This window comes from Gymnoscopelus braueri, assembly GCF_963280865.1.
Source record: "Gymnoscopelus braueri genome assembly, chromosome: 12".
Taxonomy (NCBI): Eukaryota; Metazoa; Chordata; class Actinopteri; order Myctophiformes; family Myctophidae; genus Gymnoscopelus; species Gymnoscopelus braueri.
Genome location: NC_137614.1, coordinates 50,899,207 through 50,923,206, shown reverse-complemented (window position 1 = coordinate 50,923,206; position 24,000 = coordinate 50,899,207). Strand labels below are relative to the sequence as shown.

At 43.3% G+C, this 24,000-nt stretch overlaps 1 protein-coding gene across 1 annotated transcript in view; it reads right to left on the bottom strand.

The window, feature by feature from the left end:
- plxna3 (plexin A3) overlaps positions 1-24,000 on the bottom strand; it is a 182,182-nt gene that overhangs the window by 45,980 nt on the left and 112,202 nt on the right. The window contains exons 10-13 of the mRNA XM_080445057.1: positions 23,998-24,000; positions 19,429-19,585; positions 4,049-4,148; positions 929-1,043 (exon numbers count right to left, since the gene is read on the bottom strand). The exon at positions 23,998-24,000 is cut by the window's right edge and continues 121 nt beyond it. Of these exons, the coding sequence (XP_080301183.1) occupies positions 929-1,043; positions 4,049-4,148; positions 19,429-19,585; positions 23,998-24,000 (375 nt within the window). The remainder of the gene's footprint in view (positions 1-928; positions 1,044-4,048; positions 4,149-19,428; positions 19,586-23,997) is intronic.

Sequence of the window (24,000 nt, the reverse complement as noted above, 5' to 3'; positions counted from 1 at the left end):
TGTTTTATAATGTAATATATTCATATCGGCAAAGTAACTAGTAACTAAAGTTTTCAAATAATTGTAGTGGAGTAAAAGTACAATATTTGCCTCTGAAATGCAGTCGAGTAAAAGTAAAAGTGTAGAAAATTGGAAATACTCCAGTAAAGTAACAAATACCTCAAAATTGTACTTAAGTACAGTCCTTGAGTAAATGTACTTAGTTACTTTACACCACTGCACACACACACACACACACACACACACACACACACACACACACACACACACACACACAGTGGAGACATACAAAAGAGACATGCAAAGCACGCTGGGCAAGACCTAGCCGGTTGAGTGTCTAAACGTAAGGACCAGAATTTGACGGAAATGACGTTGACGGTTCACGAATCTGTTTACATTCTCCGTGAATGAAACGAGTGTTATGATTGGTTGAAAAAGATAGTTTCCGGGGCAAATACGTATGACGGAAGTCCCGCCCCTATAGACTCTCTCTGCTTTAGGTCGTGACCTGCAGGCTCTGCTCTTCACAGATGAGTAAAGCTGGGAACGAGGCTATGCATGCAAAGTGAGTCTGTCATCGGCCAATCAGTGGCGTTTCCCTGGGGAAGGAGGAGGGGCTAATGGTTGTATTGACAGACCGATTGGCCAGAGAAATTATCTCATTATACTGCCACAGGAGTTGAACCGCCAACCCTGGTCTGACACAGAGCCCTCGAGCAGAGAAGTTTCACACCTAATGAGTCTGTTTGGTGTGTGTGATTGTGTTTTTGTGTGTGTGTGTTTGTGTGTGTTTGTGTGTGTTTGTGTGTGTTTGTGTGTGTTTGTGGGTGTTTTTGTGTGTGTGTGTGTGTGTGTGTGTGTGTGTGTGTGTGTGTGTGTGTGTGTGTGTGTGTGTGTGTGTGTGTGTGTGTGTGTGTGTGTGTGTTACCTCCATGTTGCTGACTCGTCCCTCCTGGAAGGAACACTCCAGCAGGTTGTTGGTACAGATGTGTCTGTATTTACACCAGCTGCACGGGAACACACTGCTCACACACGATGTACAACTACACGCACACACACACACACACACACACACACACACACACACACACACACACACACACACACGGCAGGTATTAGTGTTTTTCAACATTTTAATGACACAAAATGAATCCTAGCACAGATAGACCATAATATAAAACCGCAATACATTTAATATGAAATATAGAACATACACAGCACAATATAAAAACAACAAATACAACACAGAAGCAGCAGAATAGAGAGGAGCAGCATGGATGGAGAGATGGACATGTGAATGAAGATAAAGATGGGAGAGTGTGTGGGGGGGCGTCAAAGATATCTCTGTGTGTGTGTGTGGTGTGTGTGTGTGTGTGTGTGTGTGTGTGTGTGTGTGTGTGTGTGTGTGTGTGTGTGTGTGTGTGTGTGTGTGTTTCCTGTGTATCCAAAGTAGTGACTGAAAGAGAGATTGAAAATGCTCCCCAAGGAGAAAGAGATAAAAAGAGAGAGAGAGAGATAAAGAGAGACATAGAGAGAGAGACAGACAGATGAAGAGAGAGAAAGAGAGAGAAAGAGAGAGAGACAGAGAGAGAAAGAGAGAGAGAGAGAAATATGGAGAGAGAGAGAGAGAGAGAGAGTGAGAGAGTTCTCTCTAGCCAGGCTCTTAGCTGCTGTTACCATGGTAACTAGAGGGGCTGCATGGATTATATTACCCCTCCCCTGGGGAGCACTGTGTGTGTGTGTGTGTGTGTGTGTGTGTGTGTGTGTGTGTGTGTGTGTGTGTGTGTGTGTGTGTGTGTGTGTGTGTGTGTGTGTGTGTGTGTGTGTGTGTGTGTGTGTGTGGTGTGAGTCATACATGCTTCATATTATAATTATAATAAACTTCCATCCGTATTTAAAAGATGTCATTCCATTAAAGGGCCATTCCACTGACATTGTCGCCGTATCGCCGTAAAAATCAGAAAAAAATCTCCTGAAAGCATCTCTGGCTGAGGTTTCATCAGCCACCTCTCTGCTCCACTTAGCCCCGCCTCCGTAACGGCTGGTGGGCGTGTCATTTATTTCGATTGACGGGCCCATGGCCCGCCGCCAACACCAGCTCGTTGCTAGCTAGTTACACAGAGTGTGGATCAAATGGGAGGCAGTGCAGTCCCATGCGTGCCAATGAAACATACGCTGGCCGTAAAATCTTCCTGTTGGATGGTTTTGGACAGACTGGGTAAAGCACAGGGTCCACACTATGGTGTCAGACAACCTGCCAACGTCTGTCTTGGCATCCCGACCCAAGATGCATATGAGCTTCTGGCCGCTAGCTGGCTAGTGTTTGGATGTATGCAGAGGACCTGCTTTTGCTCATGTGAGACATTAGCGAAATGCAACCAATAAAATGTTATTTTATCTACCGGTGTCACATGGCGACACCTTGTGAGCATGTTTGATTGGCTATTTTCACTACTACAGTAAGTAAGTAAGCCTCGCCGAGCCACGTGACCCACAGGGCAGGAGCCTTTCTCCTGTCTCTGTAGCGTGAGGCAGTTTGATGTAAGTACAGCCCTGGACATGAAGCTAGTGTAATATGTCACACAGACTTTACATTACAGTCATTTAGCAGACGCTTTTATCCAAAGAGACTTACAATAAGTGCATTCAACATAGGTAGGCAGGAAAACTAATCACCAGAAGTCTTAACACATTAAGACCTGAGGCGATTCTTTAAAAAAAATCTATATCCTAACAGTTTTTGGGGGAAAAAAAATCACAAAAAAAAAAATCACGATTTTTCAAAAATAGCAGATCTACAAGCTCATAGCGCGGCACTCGGTGCCGCGCTATGAGCTTGTATATCTGCTATTTTTGAATAGCCTAAAGAAATCTAAAAGTGACACAGATGCGTCCCAGGTATTAATGGGTTAAGTGCAGCAATGTGTGTCAGAGGGGGGGGAATGACAGGATCAGCTGGGTGTCATCGGCATAGCAGTGGTAGGAAAAGTCATGGGAGTGGACGACAGCACCAAGAGATGTAGTGTAGAGAGAGAAAAGAAGAGGATCCAGAAGCGAGCCTTGCAGAACCCCAGTAGTGAGCCTGTGTGGTTCTGACACAGACCCTCTCAGCATCACCTGGTAGGAGCGACCCGTCAGGTAGGATGCACAACAAGGAGAGTGCAGAGCCTGAGACACCCAGAGAGGAGGATGTGATGGTTCACTGTGTCGAACGCTGCGGACAGGTCCAGGAGTATCAGGACGGAGGAGAGAGAGTTCTCTCTATAGCGGCATGGAGCGACTCCGTCACTGCCAGGAGGGCTGAGTGGAGGTTGTGCTGGTGGAGGTACGAGGACAGTTCATTGAAGACAGACTTACCACAAATCCAACCCTTGACGCTGAGTTCCAAGCAGGGAGGCATTGGGTCCCATTTTTATAGTCTTTGAAATTCGAACCCCAAGGCCCACTGAGCTGGTTTAAGAGGGTGAACTGTAATTTCTGACAACATTTTAAAACTCACAACATTTGCCAGTGGAATGGACCTTTAAAATGTCTTTCATAAGAATATGAATCAGTTCCATGTTATCAAGCTGCACGGATGGCTCTGTAAAAAAACACAACATGTAGTGGGGAACCTTGCTTCGTCTGAAAATCGTTGATGACCCATGGCCTCGAGGCAGTGGTTCTCAACCAGTGGTCCTTGGGGGGGGGGGGGGGGGGGTTCCAGGGGGTCCCAAGCGAAATTAGTTAACATAGCGTCGCAATCATTTTAACCACTTAGCTTTGGCTTGTAGATCTGCTATTTTTTTTTATCTTGAAAATGTGCAAATCTTTGAATATACATACATTTTAAAGCGAACATTTTTAACTCAAATCTTTGCTTCTGGGAGTCACTACATGGCACAAGATGTTTTCAGATGGGGGTCCGCGGCCAAATGTATATCAATTTAAGGGTCCTTGGCATGAGAAAGGTTGAGAACCACTGGCCCAGAGGAAAGGACAGAGGTAAGGACAGAGGAAAGGACAGTTATCAGATGAAGTCAGTGGAACAGGAGGAGGTGATACTTACGACTGGAGGACGGTACAGTTGTAGTAGATGAACTCTGTGCTGATGAACATGTGTCCCGTTTCTTTGGACATCAGACTCAGCTTGACGACGCGCTGGTCACCTGGAGACAACACACACACACACACACACACACACACACACACCCACACACATCAGATCACCTACAGCAGGGCAGTGGTGGAAAAAGTGCTCAAAATGTTTTCAATACTGCAATATCGAAACACTGTTACAAGTAAAATGACTGAATTACTATTAGTCTGTTTGTGGCACTAGAGATTATTCTGTTTAAATAGATTTTGCAATACTATTATTGGACACGTAGTACTGGCAGTAACAACGAACGATAACAACACATAACAATAAGATAAGGCAATTCACTGGGGTGTCATCTTGGAATGGCCTCTGGTCAGTAAATTCAGACTAAAGTTCTCAACAGGCCTGAAAATTATAACTGGACCTGAACCGACCCAAGTGAGTAAGAAGCCCGAGCCTGACCCGAACAAGAAAACTAAAAAAAACACACACACACGTCAGTTATTGCCAGAAAAGACTGCAGAATATACATGGGCGGCGGCTCAAATCCCCCAATGGAGCAAGAGAGAGAGAGAGAGACAGACAGACAGACAGACAGACAGACAGACAGACAGACAGACAGACAGACAGACAGACAGACAGACAGACAGCTTGTACATAGTGCGTCTTGTATTTAATTAACTTCTCATCATGTCAGGTGTGTTGTTCCATGTCCTTCCAGCAGGTGAGTTTATTTATGAAGGAGCGTGTCCGTCTGACGACAGACAGTGTTGTTTGTCCTTCCTCTATGGTTTATTTATTGCATGGGTCAGCATTTTGCATTTATGAATGGAAACTCTAGAGTGGCAGCAGTGGCACAAACACCTCTCCCAGAGCAGAGCTCACAGCTGCAGTCTGACAGCAGCTGTCACAGTTAGTTGACACAATGCAGCCAAAAAGAATTTACAATCATTTCTGTCAGACAGAAACCTTTTATCTCCTTATTTCAACTTTGTATGTTTTTTCTTCGTAAATGAACGACCTACTTCGCAAGACGAGAGTGTGTTGTACAAAAGTAGCGAAAATAGCCGATGTACAAGCTGGTAAAAACGGGTTGTATCTATGCAGTGGTGGAAAAAGTACTCAAATGTTTTACTTAAGTAAAAGTATCAATACTGCAACGTAGAAGTACTCTGTTACAAGTAAAAGTCCGGAATTCAAAATTGACTTGAGTAAAAGTACAAAAGTATTGGTTTCAAAATGTACTTAAAGTACCAAAAGTAAAAGCACTAAAATGTTTGAAAATAGCAGTTTTACAAGCTCACAATGTGTCGCGATGCGACGCGTTGTGAGCTTGTAGATCGGCTATTTTCAAATGGCCTACAGTAGGTAAAAAAATAGGGCTAAAGTGGTTCATGTATGTTTTATAATATAATAATTTATATCTGCAAAGTAACTAAAGTTTTCAAATAAGTGTAGTGGAGTAAAAGTACAAGTACAATATTTGTCTCTGAGATGTAGTGGAGTAGAAGTAAAAGTATTGAAAATTGGAAATACTACAGTAAATACCTCAAAATTGTAAGTACAGTACTTGAGTAAATGTACATAGTTACTTTCCACCTCTGGTTGTATCTATGGACGCTATGCGTTAAGCTAGCTTTTTATGAACATTAATAAAGTGGATAAGTGTGTCTGCGGGTTTTATAAATATTGAGCCAATAAAAAGTATTAAGAGCTTGTGATTAAGTAATAACTACGTTGGTTCCACTGAAACACAGGTTCCTTTGTCCGTTTCCTGTAAAAGTAACATACAAGGTCTACACCCGGCGGCCATGACATACTTCCAAACATCTGTAGCATAAAGAACGTCCTTTATAAGAGATACCAGCAGTGGTGTAAAGTAACTAAGTACATGTACTCAAGTACTGTACTTAAGTACAACGTTGAGGTATTTTTTACTTTACTGGAGTATTTCCAATTTTCAATACTTTTACTTCTACTCCACTACACCTCAGAGGCAAATATTGTACTTTTACTCCACTACAATTATTTGAAAACTTTAGTTACTAGTTACTTTGCAGATATAAATGATTATATTATAAAACATACAATAACCACTTTAGCCCTATTTCATACATACAGTAGGCCATTTTCAAACATCTTACTTACTTTTACTTTTGGTACTTTAAGTATTATGTTGATGCCAATACTTTTGTACTTTTACCCAAGTAACATTTTGAAACACAGGCCTTTTACTCGTAACAGGGTATTTTTTTTATCATGGTATCGCTACTTTTACTTAAGTAAAAATATCCGAGTACTTCTTCCACCACTGAACACCAGCACGGTGCACCGCAACGGACATAATTACGTCCTCGCGTTGGGCCGTCATGCAGCTGTAACCTCCTGAAGGGTTAACAGCAGAGAGGAAGAGGATGGATCAAGACTCAAGGGAGCACAGTTTGGTTCCAAGTCCAGACCAAAGAAAGCCCCCCCCCCCCCCCCCCCCACAAAAAAAAACTCAACTGGAATCTGCAATCCCTGTCAACCATCCAGGAGTCAAACAAGACATACATGAATAAAACCCCCCACGAGATTCTACTGATCAACTATTTCTCATGGCGTTGGAAGCTTCAAGTAAAAAAAAAAAAACACTCCATTGCCTGCCGTCTCTGTAGAGGAAAGTTGCTCAGACTGCAGGGAGAAACATCCTGGTAAAACTGAAGGAGAACACTGGCATGGTAAATGGTAAATGGTGCATTTACAGTATATAGCAGTGGTGGAAAAAGTACTCAAATGTTTTACTTAAGTAAAAGTATCAATACTTTACTGTAGAAGTACTCTGTTACAAGTAAAAGTCCGGAATTCTAAATTTACTTGAGTAAAAGTACAGAAGTATTGGCATCAAAATATACTTAAAGTACCAAAAGTAAAAGTACAAAAATGTTTGAAAATAGCAGATCTACAAGCTCACAACGCGTCGCAATGAGCTTGTAGATCGGCTATTTTCAAATAGCCTATGTATAAAATAGGGCTAAAGTGGTTAATGTATGTTTCGTAATATCATAATTTATATCTGAAAAGTAACTAGTAACTAAAGTTTTCAAGTAATTGTAGTGGAGTAAAAGTACAATATTTGCCTCTGAGATGTAGTGGAGTAGAAGTAAAAGTATTGGAAATTGGAAATACTCAAGTAAAGTACAAATACCTCAAAATTGTACTTAAGTACAGTACTTAAGTAAATGCACTTAGTTACTTTCCACCACTCATAGTGCTTTTTATCCAAAGCGCTTTACATAGATCGTGCATTACATTCACCCATTCACACACACATTCACACACCGATGGCGGAGGAAACCATGCAAGGCACCAACCTGCTCATCGGGAGCAATTAGGGGTTCAGCGTCTTGCTCAAGGACACTTCGACACTAACTCTTCTGGGGGAGCCCGGGATCTAACTGGAAACCTCACGGCTTCAAATCCTGCCGCTCTACCGGCCACTCTACCCCTGAGCCACTGCCGCATGCAGACGGAAGCCCCAGACGAAGCAACACTTTATGTCCTGAACGTCTTGTTAAAGCAGAAAGCGCATCTGTTTGGGCCAAAGGCTTTAAGATCTAAAGCAGAACTGGCTGTGCTGGAAACTCATCATTTTGTACAAACTGTAATTTATACAAATTAGACGCCACTAGACCATGTCCGTCCGGGGATATGAGCACCCAGAGTATGTGCAGTGTGGGTTATGCGCTGTGAGCAGACAGTATATCAAGGAAGGAAAGTGACTTTGTACTTGGTACCTGCACAGTTCCAACACACACACACACACACACACACACACACACACACACACACACACACACACACACACACACACACACACACACACACACACACACACACACACACACACACACACACACACACACACACACACACACACACACACACACACACACACACACACACACACACACACACACACACACACACACACACACGTGTCATGGTCCGCTTGTTTCACGGATGTGGCAACACCGGCGCTTGTTTCACGCACATGATTTGGCAACACGGGAGCCAGCGACCACAGAACCCCCCCCACACACACACACCAAGGGGGTCCGTGGACCCGGAGTCCAGCGAATGCTTCGGTGGACCACTTGGGGGTCCGCAGACCCGCCGTGCATGCCACGTGGCCGCGCATACACGTATCAGACAGTGAGTAAACAATAGGCTAACGCTTAGCACCAACAGCTAACAACATACTGTGGGGACCCCACGGTGCGGCGCGAAAAATCACCATTCTAGTGCTCCTTCAGCAGCCGCTGCTTCTAAATTTCGGCGCTTTTCGGCGATATTTCGGTCTTCTTTCACTTTCTCCCCGCCGTTTGGTGCCCCACAAAGGTTGGTGCCCTGTGCTTCAGCACTTAAAGCCCTTCTGTTAATCCTGCACTGACCATATCACACGTAGGGGGGCTGTACTCAACGAGCTGTTTTTTAACCACTTCAACCCCAGCATTCTTCAAAAAATCGACAAGCTCACAACGAGCTATTTTCAGCAAAAGCTTTCCTGCGCTTTCCCCACAACAACAGAAAACAGAGAAGCCTCTAGTATTGTATAGAGCAGTGTTTATCAACCTTTTTTGTGCCAAGGCACACCTGGCATAGCCAAAAGATCCCAGGGCACACCTAGATATACGGTGTATATATATATATATAATTATATATATATATATACGGTATATATATATATACACACACACTAGGGGTGTGCCGATACACTAATTTCAAACAAATATTTCTGTTTTTGCATTATTCAGACATGCAAACTTGTAGCTTTTCAGCTTCCACTAGCCGTTTTGAATCCAAATAGGGCAATAGTGTGACACCTGACCCGAAAAAAAACAGCATGTTTTCACCCTTTTCACCTCGGGGCTGTTTGCATGCCTGATTATTATTATTGTAAAAAAAAAAAATCCCAAAATGATATTTTTTCAAACCTTCTTCAAACGGCGCGGCACACCTCAGCAGTAGCCCCGGCCCAAAATTGGGACGTTTGCCAGGGTTGATAAACACTGGTATAGAGCCCTGAGAAACTCTGCTTAAAGGAGAATTCCGGACATTTTAAGTGTTATCTTTGATGTGTCGTTACTCACCTACCGACGTAAACAGTGGCATTGTTTATTTCCAGATATTCCCCTGTCGTCATATTTTCAACCTCCTCCGTTGTCATAATGGGAGCGCGTGTCATAGGGAAATTCGTCTATTATAACCGATGCAAAGTTATTTTTTTCTCTACTACTACTCATTGTGGAGTCTGATGATAGTCAAACATGCAGTGAAAGTTCCTGAGAGGCTACCGCTAATGACGAACGAGCTAACGCTAGTTGCTTGTTTCTCTCCCAGAACCTGGCAACTTGGTGTTGCCATGTTGAGAAACAAGCAACTAGCGTTAGCTCGTTCGTCATTAGCGGTAGCCTCTCAGGAACTTTCACTGCATGTTTGACTATCATCAGACTCCACAATGAGTAGTAGTAGAGAAAAAAATAACTTTGCATCGGTTATAATAGACGAATTTCCCTATGACACGCGCTCCCATTATGACAACGGAGGAGGTTGAAAATATGACGACAGGGGAATATCTGGAAATAAACAATGCCACTGTTTACGTCGGTAGGTGAGTAACGACACATCAAAGATAACACTTAAAATGTCCGGAATTCTCCTTTAACCATATCGGGTTTAAGTGATTAAAACGTTGTTTTAATACAGCTGTTCATGTTTTATTTCCCACCAGCGTCAAGAAAGCTTCAATAGAAATCATATTTCCTCCAGATACTCAAATTTCAAGATAAGAGCTATTTAGTTTTGAAAGGTGTAATACAGTATGAAGTCTACCCACTGGAAGTCCAGTTTCATTTTTAACTTGATGGCGTTGGGAAGAAAGCTACTGTAAACTATATGGTTCACTCATTCAGTGCCTGACTTATTTCTGGCAGTTTGGCTCTGAGTGCCAGAGCCAAAAATACATTGTAAAAAAAAAGTGCTTAGGAAGCGAGATACAGCCTTTTTCAGTAAGATGTTAAACAAGAAGTGAATGGAGCAGCAAATCTTCAAATCATGATATCTTGGGTTCTGAAAAAAAATAAAAAATAAAAAAAAACGTCATTGGCACCCTGGGCTTATAAAAACGTGACGTCGGCGACGTCAATGGCACTGAATGAGTTAATGTATAATAAAAAACATCCTATCACACAAAGAATTGGGCGGCCCTATGGAATCGGATCACTGCCAATACTCCTAACTTCAAATAAAGGTTTCAGAACCTTGAAAACCTTTTTTGCAAGACTGAAAACTCGTTTCGAACCTCTGAAAAAAGTGTTGAATCTCTGAAAAAAGTGTTGAATCTCTGAAAAAAGTGTTGAATCTCTGAAAAAAGTGTTGAATCTCTGAAAAAAGTGTTGATAGGCCGAAAAAAAATTTCAAAACTCTGAACAAATATTTTACAGTGTTTCGCCAACACATTTTCAGAGTTTCAAATTTGTCACAAACACACTTTCAGAATATGCATTTTGGCACTGTTCTCCCTGGGTATTATTTTGTTTTACATGTGTGAAACCTTGTAAACTCCTGACTTAAAATAAAGGGTTCAAAAGGCTTGAAAATAATTTCAAGACTGAGAACTGGTTTTGAATCTTTGAAAAAAGTGTTGATAGGCTGAAAGTGTTTCTCAAATCCTTGCAAACACATTTTACAGTGTTTCGTCAACACCTTTTCAGAGTTTCAAATTGGTCACAAACACACTTTCAGAATATGCATTTTGGCACTGTTCTCCTTGGGTATTATTTTGTTTTCCATGTTAGAAACCTTTTAAATGGGAATCGTTTTTGAAACTAGCAACTTTATTGTTGAAAGACTGAAAAAAAAATCAATGGTTAAACTTTATTTTGAAACTGTGATTTAGCGTCACACACACAGCAGCACATTCTCCTCAAATCTCTGAACACACACACACACACGCGCGCGCGCACGCACACACACAGCAGCAGCGGCGGCAGAGGCATGCCATAAGTGTTGAAACTCTGAAACTGCTACTCGAAACCTCGCAGGGAGGCGGGGGGGAGCGGAGGCGGGACCAGAGGCGGGGCCGTTTGAAGTCCATTCCATTCGCTCCAAATGACACACTTCAGTTTTATTCATGGTTTACACAGGAAATAATGAACTGATTACAATAATGTAAATTCTCTCAAATCAGTAACAGGTAGGTGATACATATGCCCATCAAATATGGTTTTATTGAAAGGCAATCCAGGTACCAACATTCGGGGAATATCTGACGGCTTGGAGCGCCTCAGTGCGGCTGCAGAGTTCATCTTGGAATTTGTCATTACAATTTTACTGTAATCCACATTCCTAAACCCCCCCACTCCTACACCCCCCCCCCCAAAGGGACCCCCCCCGAACCCCCCCCCCCCCCCCCTGGCCCAAGGGGTCACTCATAATAATTCTATATCAGCATATTTTGTGCATTCAAACAGAACAGTTGAGATTTCATTTGGCCAGATCTCTGGCAATTGTACTTGAATTCTTATAATTGTAATGTTTATATGGTCTTTCAAGTTTATATTTTCATTTGGTATCAGTCATGAATTTATTAGAATGTATTAGAATTCATTTTCTCTATTGATATCAAGCCGGATTTTCCCACGTGCGCAAGTGCATGCTGTAACATAATAATACACAACGTGTACTGTACATATATATAGCCCACTGTAGGCTAACATTTTTGGGGGTTTTAGCTATGGACCCTCAAGCTCCAAGCTCCACCTTAGCGCCGCTAATGGAGCGGTTTCAGAAAAGAAAAATGAAAAAAATTAAACCGAAAAAAAGGTGTGTCTGTCTGTCTGTCTATCTATAAATCTATCTAAATATCTATCTATCTATCTATCAAACTATCTATCTCCAGCATGTTGTTCAACAAATAGCAGATCTACAAGCTCACAACAACTGTTATTGTGAGCTTATCTGCTATTTTCAAATAGCGTATGTATAAAATACGTCTGAATTGGTTAGTGATTCATAATATAATCATTTATATCTGCGAAGTGTAGGATTATTATAATTATTATTATTATATCACAATTAAAGTAAGCGCATCGGTTAGTGTGATTCGGTCTGTCTGTCTGTCTGTCTGTCTGTCTGTCTGTCTGTCTGTCTGTCTGTCTGTCTGTCTGTGTATATGTATCTATCTATCTATGTATCTTGTAGATCGATCGATCTGTCTGTCTGTCTGTCTGTCTGTCTGTCTGTCTGTCTGTCTATCTAACTATCTATCTCCAGCAATATGTACCACTTGCCTACAGCTGCCCCCCCCCCCCCCCCCCAATAAATAATATCAGTCCAGTAATGACAGCCCCAGATGTAAGCTCCCAACGCGGTGATTAGCAACAAATAGCAGATCTACAAGCTCGGTTACTGTGAGCTTGTAGATCTGCTATTTTCAAATAGCGTATGTATAAAATAGGTCTGAAGTGGTTAGTGTATGGTTCATAATATAATAATTTATATCAGACAGACAGACAGACAGACAGACAGACTGGTTCAGTCCATTAATGTTGTATTCAGAATAATAAAAAAAAATATATATATTATTATTATTATTATTATTATCATCATTATTATTACCCTTATTATTATTACCCTTATTATTATTATTATTATTACCCATATTATTATTATTACTACAACTTGTTATATCCACATAATAAGGCACGCTACTAGAAGGGTGAGCTTTATAGGTCCATCTTTACTGGGTAACAAACATGTACGCTGGCAACGCACGTTACAAGCCGGTACAACAACAGAGCAGTCACACTTTACGGTCTAGTGTCGTAAACACAACGGTACACTCATACACAACATTCCCCCCCCCCATAGAAAACCATGAAACACAACCCCACCCCCCCAATGTCTTATGCATTCAGAAATTGGTAACATAGTCCTTGAGGTAATCTGGTCGAGCCCGGTCTCGAACTGGCCGTGCCACGGGCACCACCGGGTGGTCATTAGGTGCCGGAGGGCGCACCACCACCGGGTGGTCATCAGGTGCCACAGGGCGCACCGGGGGCAAGTCCATATCACCTGCTGTAAACTCAAAGTCAGTATTAGCCCACATACCTGCGGCAGCAGGCGGTGTAACAGGCATGGCAGCCTCCGGCCCCACGACAGCAGGTGGTGGCACTCGCCGAATGCGCCTGGCATGCCAGCGTGACCCATCGGACAGGCGGAAAGTGGCAGGCCCCAGCTGGTCGGTTATCTGCATAGGCGTGGACCAGAAAGACTGCAGCTTGTGGCCCCTGTGAGGGCGGCGGACGCGGACCCAGTCCAGGGCCGCGAACGATGGAGTCTTCACCCTCCGTGTCCTGTCGAAACGCTGCTTCATCTGACGCTGCCGGTGGCGGACTCTGTTGCGCCCTCGAGCTGAAGGTGGCACCATCACGGAAGCCCTCAGTCGATCCAAAGGCAGCTGCAGCTCCCGTCCCAACATGAGGAATGCTGGGGAGCAACCGGTAGTGGAATGCTGTGAGGCTCTGTAGTGCAGAAGTGTGCGGCGAAGAGCTGTAGAGAAGGAGAAGCCATCTGCCAGGTGAGCTCTGATGCCATTCTTCAGTGTCTGGTTAAATCTTTCCACCCCCCCGTTGGCCTCAGGGTGGTAGAATGATGTACGGACGTGCTTTATGCCCTTGTCCTCCAGGAAGGCAGCAAACTCCGCAGAGATAAACTGGGGGCCATTATCCGTCGTGATGGCCGTAGGGTGCCCCCAGCGGGAGAAGAGCAAGTCCAGGAACTCAGTCACCACGCGGGTGGTAACAGTCCCCGTGGAGAGCACCTCAGGCCACTTGGAATGAAGGTCGTACACCACCACCATGAAACGCTGGTGGTGTGGGACTGCATGAAGCTCCCCGCAGATGTAGAGCTGGAGGTGCTCCCAGGGCTTGTCAGGCCAATGCAGCGGTTGCAGCGGCGGCGGGGCGGGTGGGCCGGTTTTTCCACTGAGAAGGCAAGCTGTACAGTCCCTCACTAAGGCCTTGATGTCTCTGTCAATGCCAGGCCACCACACCAGGTCACGACAGCGCTGCTTCACCCTCACAATGCCCAGATGACCCTCGTGGGCCATGGTCAAGATACATGGTCTTAGGCAGTCAGGCACCATGGTGCAGAGGCCGCGGGCTATGCAGACGTCATTCCAGCAGGACAGCTCGTCCTTGACCCGGTGAAAGGGAACCAGCTGGTCTGGGACCTTAGCGGGCCACCCCGAGCGGATAAAAGTGCGGAGCTGGGAGAGCACCGGGTCCTGTTCCGAGGCTGTCTGGAGCTCTTGGAGTGAGACTGTAGGCTGGAGTGGAGAGTGGAGCATCTGGATGAGGCCCTGCTCAGCGGAGTCAGGACCAGGATCTGGAGAAGGGCCGGGGGTTGCCCGTGACAGTAGGTCTGCTACTACGTTGTCACGACCTGGAGTGAATTGCAGGCTGAAGTTATACTGCTGGAGCCGCTCCGACCAGCGATGGATCCTGAGTGGCCTATGCCCTGTGCCAGACGTTGCGAGCAGAGCCGTGAGGGCCTGGTGATCCGTCCGCAGTGTGAAGGAACGGCCATACAAGTACATATGCCAACGCTCGCTCGCTCAGATGCAAGCCAAGGCCTCCCGTTCCCCCACTGAGTACTTTTGTTCTGCTGAGTTAGAGCCCGAGAGGCAAAAGCGATGGGCCGCTCAACGCCAGCATGGATCTGGGACAGCACAGCCCCCAGCGCTGGAGGCGTCACAGGTGAGGAGTGTGGGGCTTGCGAGGTCGAAGTGTGCGAGCACGGGTGGCGAGGTGAGCTGGACTTTGAGCTGCTGGACGGCGTCTGAACAGGCGGGGGTCCAAACCCATGGTGCGTCCTTCTTCAACAGCTCGCGCAGCGGGGCTGTGGTGGCCGAATACTGAGGGAGAAAACGTAGTAGTAGGCTGTCATTCCGAGGAACGAGGCCACTTGGGCTGGACAGGCAGGCTCAGGGAGGCGTAGCACAGCCTCCACATTAGACTGGAGTGGACGGAGCCCCTTGGCATTCAGGCGGAACCCCACAAACTCTATCTCAGGCACGGCGAAGACACATTTGTCCCCGTTCAGAGTGAGGTGCTGGCTGGCAAGGACATGGAGGACTCGGCGAAGGCGCTCGTCGTGGGGAGCAGGCGTTGAGCCATGAACCACAATGTCAATCAAATAGATCGCTACCCCAGGGATGCCTGCTAGTATGGTGGCCATGATTTTCTGGAAACAGCTGGGGGCCGAGCTGGGTCCGAAAGGCATCCTCGTGTATCAAAACACCCCCATGTGTGTGACAAAGGCGGTGAGACTCCGGCTGTCAGGGTGTAGAGGAACCTGCAGATAGCCCTGCCGAAGATCCAGCTTTGTGAATATGGTAGAACCATGGAACTGTGTGGTCAGTTCCTCCGCTGTAGGCAACGGGTACTTGTCGGGGATGACTGCCTTGTTAACTGCCTTGAGATCAATGCACAGGCGCAGCTTCCCTGTCTTCTTCCGCACAGCCACCAGATTCGAGATCCATGGTGCCGCGTTGACTGGCTCAATTATGCCTGCCTCCAAGAGGTTGTTGAGCTCTCCAGCCACCTCGTCGCGCAGGGCAAGAGGAACGCGTCGCAGGGGCTGGATGACAGGGTGTACATCAGGGTTGAGGAGGGGCTGGTGGTTAAAGGCAGTGAGGCAACCCAGCCCAGCGAACAGTCCAGGCCATTGTTGGGGCCACAGTGAATCAACATGGTGGATAGTGAGCCCACTGTAATCCATGAGCACAAAACCTAGGTCAGTGAACAAGTCCAGGCCCATGAGGTTAGCACCGTGGCTTGCCACTTGGAATGTGAAAGAGGAAACAGTCTTAGTGCCATAGCGCACCGCGGAGCTGAAGGTGCCCACAATGTTAATTTTGGAATTACCATAACCCTTGAGGGGCACTTTGGACGGCGCAGCAAGCGTGTGGTGTGGGAAAAATTGTGTGACTGTAGCCGCATTCAAGAGGGACGCGTTAGCCCCAGTGTCGAGCAGTAACGGCAGGCACACGCCATCAAGCTCCACAGTACACACCTTGAACGGCCGGCGAGCAGCACTCACAGAGTGTATAGTAGTCGTGGGTGCAGGGTCAGTAGCTGAGAAAGGCTGCCGTGGGGTGGTGGCCGGGGCAGAACGGCAAACCTTGGAAAAATGGTTTTGTTTACCACAACGTTGGCAACGCTGGCCCCTGGCGGGACAGTTTTGGGCTCTGGAAGCATGTGATGATGAGCCGCAGTTACTGCAGCGCTGACCTGGGGGGCGCTGTCGTCCAGCATAGTTTATGTGGGAAGCGTCCTGGAGAGGATCAGGGCTAGCTGAACGCGATGGGGACTCGACCTGCTGTGCTGTGAGTGCAGGCAGTGGAGATGAGGCGCAAGCCAATTGCCTGGCAAACCCCTCTGCTGTCTCAAGTTGAAAAGCTATTTCCACAGCCTTATGGAGAGTCAGATCATCTGGGGACATTATCAATTTCTCACGAACCTTTGGGTTGTTTGTGTGCTCGGCTAGCTGGTCTCTAATCATTTCGTCCTGTAATGCTTCAAACTTGCACAGGCTGGCCAAACCCCTCAGATCGGCCACATATTGGTGAACTGACTCACCCGCACGTTGTCGGCGCTGGCGAAACAAAATCCTACGGAGGATAACGCTTTGTGGGGCTGCAAAATGTCCAGACAGTAATGTGACACAGTCTGCATATTTTTCGGCGGTCCCAAGAGTGGTGAATATCCGCTGTCCTTCTGTGCCCAGGCAGTGGATTAAGATGGCCCTTTTCCGTGCATCGCTTACGTCCGTGAGTCCCAGAGCCGTGATGTAGGTCTCGAACGACCCCAGCCGGCGAGTCCATGGTACAGGAGGCTCGCCCGGGAACGATAAGAAAGCGGGAGGCGGTGAGAAAGTCATCTCCATCCTCCCACACAACTACTATTACGCTATTGTTATTATTATTATTATTATTATTATTATTATTATTATTATTATTATTACTATTATTATTATTATTATTATTACATTAATGTTGATGTTCTGTCACAGCTCACTGTTGCGCGCACGTTGATTGACGGGTCAGGGTCAGTAATCATCACGTATAGGCCTACTCAGAGACGCTCACATGCTGCAGGTTTCTCAGATGTTTTCTCGTTAATTAACCCACTTGTCACATCTCACATGAATAGTATACGCATCAGACAGACAGACAGACAGACAGACAGACCCAGACCCAATCACACTAACCGATGCGCTTACTTTAATTGTAATATAATAATAATAATTATAATAATCCTACACTTCGCAGATATAAATGATTATATTATGAATCACTAACCAATTCAGACATATTTTATACATACGCTATTTGAAAATAGCAGATAAGCTCACAATAACAGTTGTTGTGAGCTTGTAGATCTGCTATTTGTTGAACAACATGCTGGAGATAGATAGTTTGATAGATAGATAGATAGATAGATAGATATTTAAATAGATTTATAGACAGACAGACAGACAGACAGACAGGCCTTTTTTTCGGTTTAATTTTTTTCATTTTTCTTTTCTGAAACCGCTCCATTAGCGGCACCAAGGTGGAGCTTAGAGCTTGGGGGTCCATAGCTAAAACCCCCAAAAATGTTAGCCTAGTGGGCTATATATATATGTACAGTACACGTTGTGTATTATTATGTTACAGCATGCACTTGCGCACGTGGAAGAATCCGGCTTGATATCAATAGAGAAAATGAATTCTAATACATTCTAATAAATTCATGACTGATACCAAATGAAAATATAAACTTGAAAGACCATATAAACATTAAAATTATAAGAATTCAAGTACAATTGCCAGAGATCTGGCCAAATGAAATCTCAACTGTTCTGTTTGAATGCACAAAATATGCTGATATAGAATTATTATGAGTGACCCCTTGGGCCAGGGGGGGGGGGGGGGGTCCCTTTGGGGGGGGGGGGTGTTGTAGGAGTGGGGGGGTTTAGGAATGTGGATTACAGTAAAATTGTAATGACAAATTCCAAGATGAACTCTGCAGCCGCACTGAGGCGCTCCAAGCCGTCAGATATTCCCCGAATGTTGGTACCTGGATTGCCTTTCAATAAAACCATATTTGATGGGCATATGTATCACCTACCTGTTACTGATTTGAGAGAATTTACATTATTGTAATCAGTTCATTATTTCCTGTGTAAACCATGAATAAAACTGTGTCATTTGGAGCGAGTGTGTCATTTGGAGCGAATGGAATGGACTTCAAACGGCCCCGCCTCTGGTCCCGCCTCCGCTCCCCCCCGCCTCCCTGCGAGGTTTCGAGTAGCAGTTTCAGAGTTTCAACACTTATGGCATGCCTCTGCCGCCGCTGCTGCTGTGTGTGTGCGTGCGCGCGCGCGTGTGTGTGTGTGTGTTCAGAGATTTGAGGAGAATGTGCTGCTGTGTGTGTGACGCTAAATCACAGTTTCAAAATAAAGTTTAACCATTGATTTTTTTTTCAGTCTTTCAACAATAAAGTTGCTAGTTTCAAAAACGATTCCCATTTAAAAGGTTTCTAACATGGAAAACAAAATAATACCCAAGGAGAACAGTGCCAAAATGCATATTCTGAAAGTGTGTTTGTGACCAATTTGAAACTCTGAAAAGGTGTTGACGAAACACTGTAAAATGTGTTTGCAAGGATTTGAGAAACACTTTCAGCCTATCAACACTTTTTTCAAAGATTCAAAACCAGTTCTCAGTCTTGAAATTATTTTCAAGCCTTTTGAACCCTTTATTTTAAGTCAGGAGTTTACAAGGTTTCACACATGTAAAACAAAATAATACCCAGGGAGAACAGTGCCAAAATGCATATTCTGAAAGTGTGTTTGTGACAAATTTGAAACTCTGAAAATGTGTTGGCGAAACACTGTAAAATATTTGTTCAGAGTTTTGAAATTTTTTTTCGGCCTATCAACACTTTTTTCAGAGATTCAACACTTTTTTCAGAGATTCAACACTTTTTTTCAGAGATTCGAAACGAGTTTTCAGTCTTGCAAAAAAGGTTTTCAAGGTTCTGAAACCTTTATTTGAAGTTAGGAGTATTGGCAGTGATCCGATTCCATACGGCCCCCCTGTAGTAACTCTGAGGACCCCCCTAGGGGTCCCGAACCCCCACTGTTGCACTAATGCATTTGTGTGTGTGTGTGTGTGTGTGTGTGTGTGTGTGTGTGTGTGTGTGTGTGTGTGTGTGTGTGTGTGTGTGTGTGTGTGTGTGTGTGTGTGTGTTTACCGTAGGCCTGTGTGTCGGTGGGCAGCTCTCGCAGGGACGGCGACATACACAGCACCTGTCCCTTAGCAACCACTTCACCGGGGGTCTCACTCAGGTCCTCAAACACACAGGACACGCCCCCTGACAGCGCCGGAACATTCTGCACTCGCACCGTCAACTAGAGAGAGAGACAGACAGACAGACAGACAGACAGACAGGCAGGCAGACAGACAGACAGACAGACAGACAGACAGACAGACAGGCAGGCAGACAGACAGACAGACAGACAGACAGACAGACAGACAGACAGAGACAGAGGGAGAGAGAGGGAGAGAGAGGTAAGTTAAGGCAAAGCAAGCCAAGCAAGGCAATGCAAGGCAATGCAATGCAGTTTTATTTGTATAGCACATTTCAACAATGAAGGCGATTCAATGTGCTTTATGCAGAACATCAAGCAAAGGGAACACAATTATACAACGACATTAACCCATTAAGACCTGAAGCCGATTCTACAAATGTCTTCTAAATCCCAACAGATTTCTGAAAAACCTATGTTTCTATATCAGTGGTTTTCAAACCTTTTCATGTCGAGGACCCCCAAAATTATATGCATTTGGCCGCCGACCCCCATGTGAAAATATTTTGTTCCAGGGACTCCCAGAAGCAAAGATTTGAGTTAAAAATGTTCGCTTTAAAAATATATATATTTTTATATATTTTTATAAATATATATAGATTTGCACACATTTTCACGATTTTTCAAAAATAGCAGATCTACAAGCTCGTATATCTGTTATTTTTGAATAGCCAAAGTGTAAAATAATGCTTTTTAGCTCAAATATTAATGGGTTGAGATGCATAAAATAAAGTAATAAATAACAGATACAGTTTTACAGCGCAAAAGAGAAAGAACAAGAAAAAAAGAAAAGTAACTCAATCAAAGGCAGCGGCAAAACATTAAGGTCTTTAGTTTAAGAGAAATAAGAGTGGCAGCAGATCTACAGTTAATGGCAGATCTGCGTTATTTGTTCCAGATACTGTATGTGGTGCATAAAAACTAAATGCTGCTCCCCCATGTTTATGTTTGGTTGCAGCCTTGCAGGGACATAAAGCAGACCTTTCCCAGAGGACCTGAGAGATCTGGACGGTTCACAGATGATATTGCACAAGAACAGAAATGTATTTTGGCCCTAAACCATTCAAAGCTTTATAGATCAACAGTAGAATGTTGAAATCAATTATTTGACACACAGTGGCCACTGGCCAGTGTAAAGGATATAAGAACTGGAATGATATAATCCACTTTCTTGGTATTAGTAAGGGCTCTAGCAGCAGAGTTCTGAATCAACTGCAGTCATCTGATTGATGTGTGACCTGTAAAGACACCATCACAGTAGTCTAGGCTACTGAAGATGCATGGACAACAATATTTTGTTCCAGGGATCCCCCAGAAGCAAAGATTTGAGATTAAAAATGTTTGCTTTAAAAGAATAAAAATTCAAAGGTTCGCACACATTTTCACGATTTTTCAAAAATAGCAGATCTACAACTTGTATATCTGCTATTTTTTAATAGCCAAAGTGTAAAATAATGCTTTTTAGCTCAAATCTAAAAATGACACAGATGCGTTACAGGTCATAATGGGTTAAATATTTTGAGATCAGTTTATCTTTTATGTTTTTCAGTTGGTAGGGCACAAGTGTTTTACTGAAAAAGATGACTGTGCTTTTGCACTTTGCTACACTGCAGTTGCTAAGTATTCACTGATCCCGTTGTGGCGACTCTGTGTTCAAACCTCAAACCAAACAGCTGCATCGTTATCTTGATCTAACCACGTTTCAGTTAAAAACATAAAATCAACATTGTGATCATTTCAATAATAAAATAATTAATCAAACCTGATTTTCCTTTCAATGACCTAATGTTGAATAGTGCTAATTCTAATAAAGTATTATCTGTCTGGTTCTTTGGAATAGAAGATAGGGGCAGGTTGGTTGACGTGGAATGTTAAATCTGCTATACAGTATTAGCAGAACAGGAGTATTTCCGGTTCCCAGTTCTATAACCTATCAAACATTTTGGAGGCTAAAGGAACGTGGGGTCATGGAGCTGTGAGAGAGAAAGACACACAGAGAGAAAGACAGAGACAGAGAGAGAGAGAGAGACAGAGAGAGACAGAGAGAGAGAGAGACAGAGAGACAGAGAGAGAGACAGATAGTCCATGAGCCAGAGCCCCAAAATTGAGCAATTATTATCGAAAGAGTGGGCAAAACCAAACCTATATTAAATTGTTCAGAGGGTCAATACGAGTAAATAAATGTATGATAACCTCACCACAGGAGCAGCTTTTTCATGGTTATCACACATTTTGTAATTTTCCCCATACGTACATGACAGGTCAAAAAATGACAACATTTTAAAAAGAGTTATCATAATGAAACTGCCTGAGTTGATTACTTACATGAAGACGAGGATTTATCGTATTACAAGTTTTCTGAAATTGTATATTTAAATATGCAAATTAGGCATAGGAAAATATGCCCAAATTTGCATAACTTTCCAGAATCAACATTGGACAAAGCCAGAGTCAACATACTTATTTCATTTTGTTAAGATGTTGGATTCAAAGGTTTTTAACGAGGGAATATTCAATATCTGCTCAATTTTGGGGCTCTGGCTCATGGACTAAATGCCTAATTTGCATATTTAAATATACAATTTCAGAAAACTTGTAATACGATAAATCATTGTCTTCATGTAAGTAATCAACTCAGGAAGTTTCATTATGATAACTATTTTTAACATTTTGTAATTTTTTGACCTGTCATGTACGTATGGGGAAAATTACAAAATGTGTGATAACTATGAAAAAGCTGCTCCTGTGGTGAGGTTATCATATATTTATTTACTCGTATTGACCCTCTGAACAATTTAATATAGGTTTGGTTTTGCCCACTCTTTCGATGATAATTGCTCAATTTTGGGGCTCTGGCTCATGGACTAAGAGAAACAGAGAGACAGAGAGACAGAGAGACAGACAGAGACAGACAGAGAGAGAGACACACAGAGAGAGAGAGAGATTATAGAGCAGTGATTCTCAACCAGTGGGCCGTGAGGATATTGCAAGTGTGCCCCCAAATAATTGGCAAATAATGTAATATGTGTATATGTGTGTGTATATATATATATATATATATATATATATATATATATATATATATATATATATATATATATATATATATATATATATATATATATATATATATATATATATATATATATATATATATATATATATATTATGAAAAAAACATGTAATTCTATGTTTGCTCCATTGATCCAAGCCAGATCACAAATAGATGCTATTTTCACTATTTATTTTGTATTAATGGAATTTAATTGAAACATGATTGAATTATTTTTTAATTTATGAAAATGTTGGATTTTCAGAGGACATTTTTATTTAAATCTGGAACACGCCCACAAAGGTTCCAGTGGCAGAACCTAACATAAGGGATATAAAAATAAATAAAAGAGAAGCATTTAATCAGACACAAACATACTTTAGTACACGCCCCCGTGTGCAGCATGAGTCATGAACATTTTGATTTAGTGCTTTATGGGAAATGACAAACACAAATTAAATCTATGGGGTCCTTAAATAGAATTATAGAACATTCAGCAAATAGGAATCATTAATTGATGATGTGTTCCCATCAATGTGAATATTGTGAAGAGAACGCAACAAGATTATGTCAACAAAACATTGAATTACAGTCTAACGTGTCATAACAGAGCCCTATCAATTCCTCTGAAAGGTACAGCACACCTGTGTTTCTCTCTGTGTGTGTGTGTGTGTGTGTGTGTGTGTGTGTGTGTGTGTGTGTGTGTGTGTGTGTGTGTGTGTGTGTGTGTGTGTGTGTGTGTGTGTGTGTGTGTGTGTGTGTGTGTGTGTGTGTACACTTGTATTACTATACTTGGGATTAGCCTGTCACAATTATTACATAATCGTCTAATCGCAATTATCTTTGCATAATCGTTTGTTGTTGTGATGTTGAAACACATTTTCAAAAATAAAAAAAGCAGAAAAAGCAGATCTAGACACGTTGTAGATCAGCTATTTCTGCTATTTTTACATGTATACTATTATTAAATATGTCAGTAATTTCTTTGTATATTTAATTATTTGTCATATCTGCCCTGTGCAGTTTTTTGATTACGAAGCCTAGAAGGCAAACAGAAATAATGATTTTATTCATATGTTCAACAAAGCCAAACACACACAATTACATTGTTAAACGCAATTATTTGAGAGACAATTAATGAATGGTGACAGCACTATGGGATGTCTAAATGTCCCTACAAGTATAGTGACATGTGATAAATAGACATTGTGAGGACTCTAGTTATTGAAAATGATAAAAATGGTGAAAAGACCATTCATAGAATTATCATCCAAAACTGCTGATCTCCTCATAAGTAGAGTAATGCAAACCTGTGTGTGTGTGAGTGTGTGTGTGTGTGTGTGTGTGCGTGTGTGCGTGTGTGTGTGTGTGTGTGTGTGTGCGTGTGTGCGTTCGCGCGTACCTG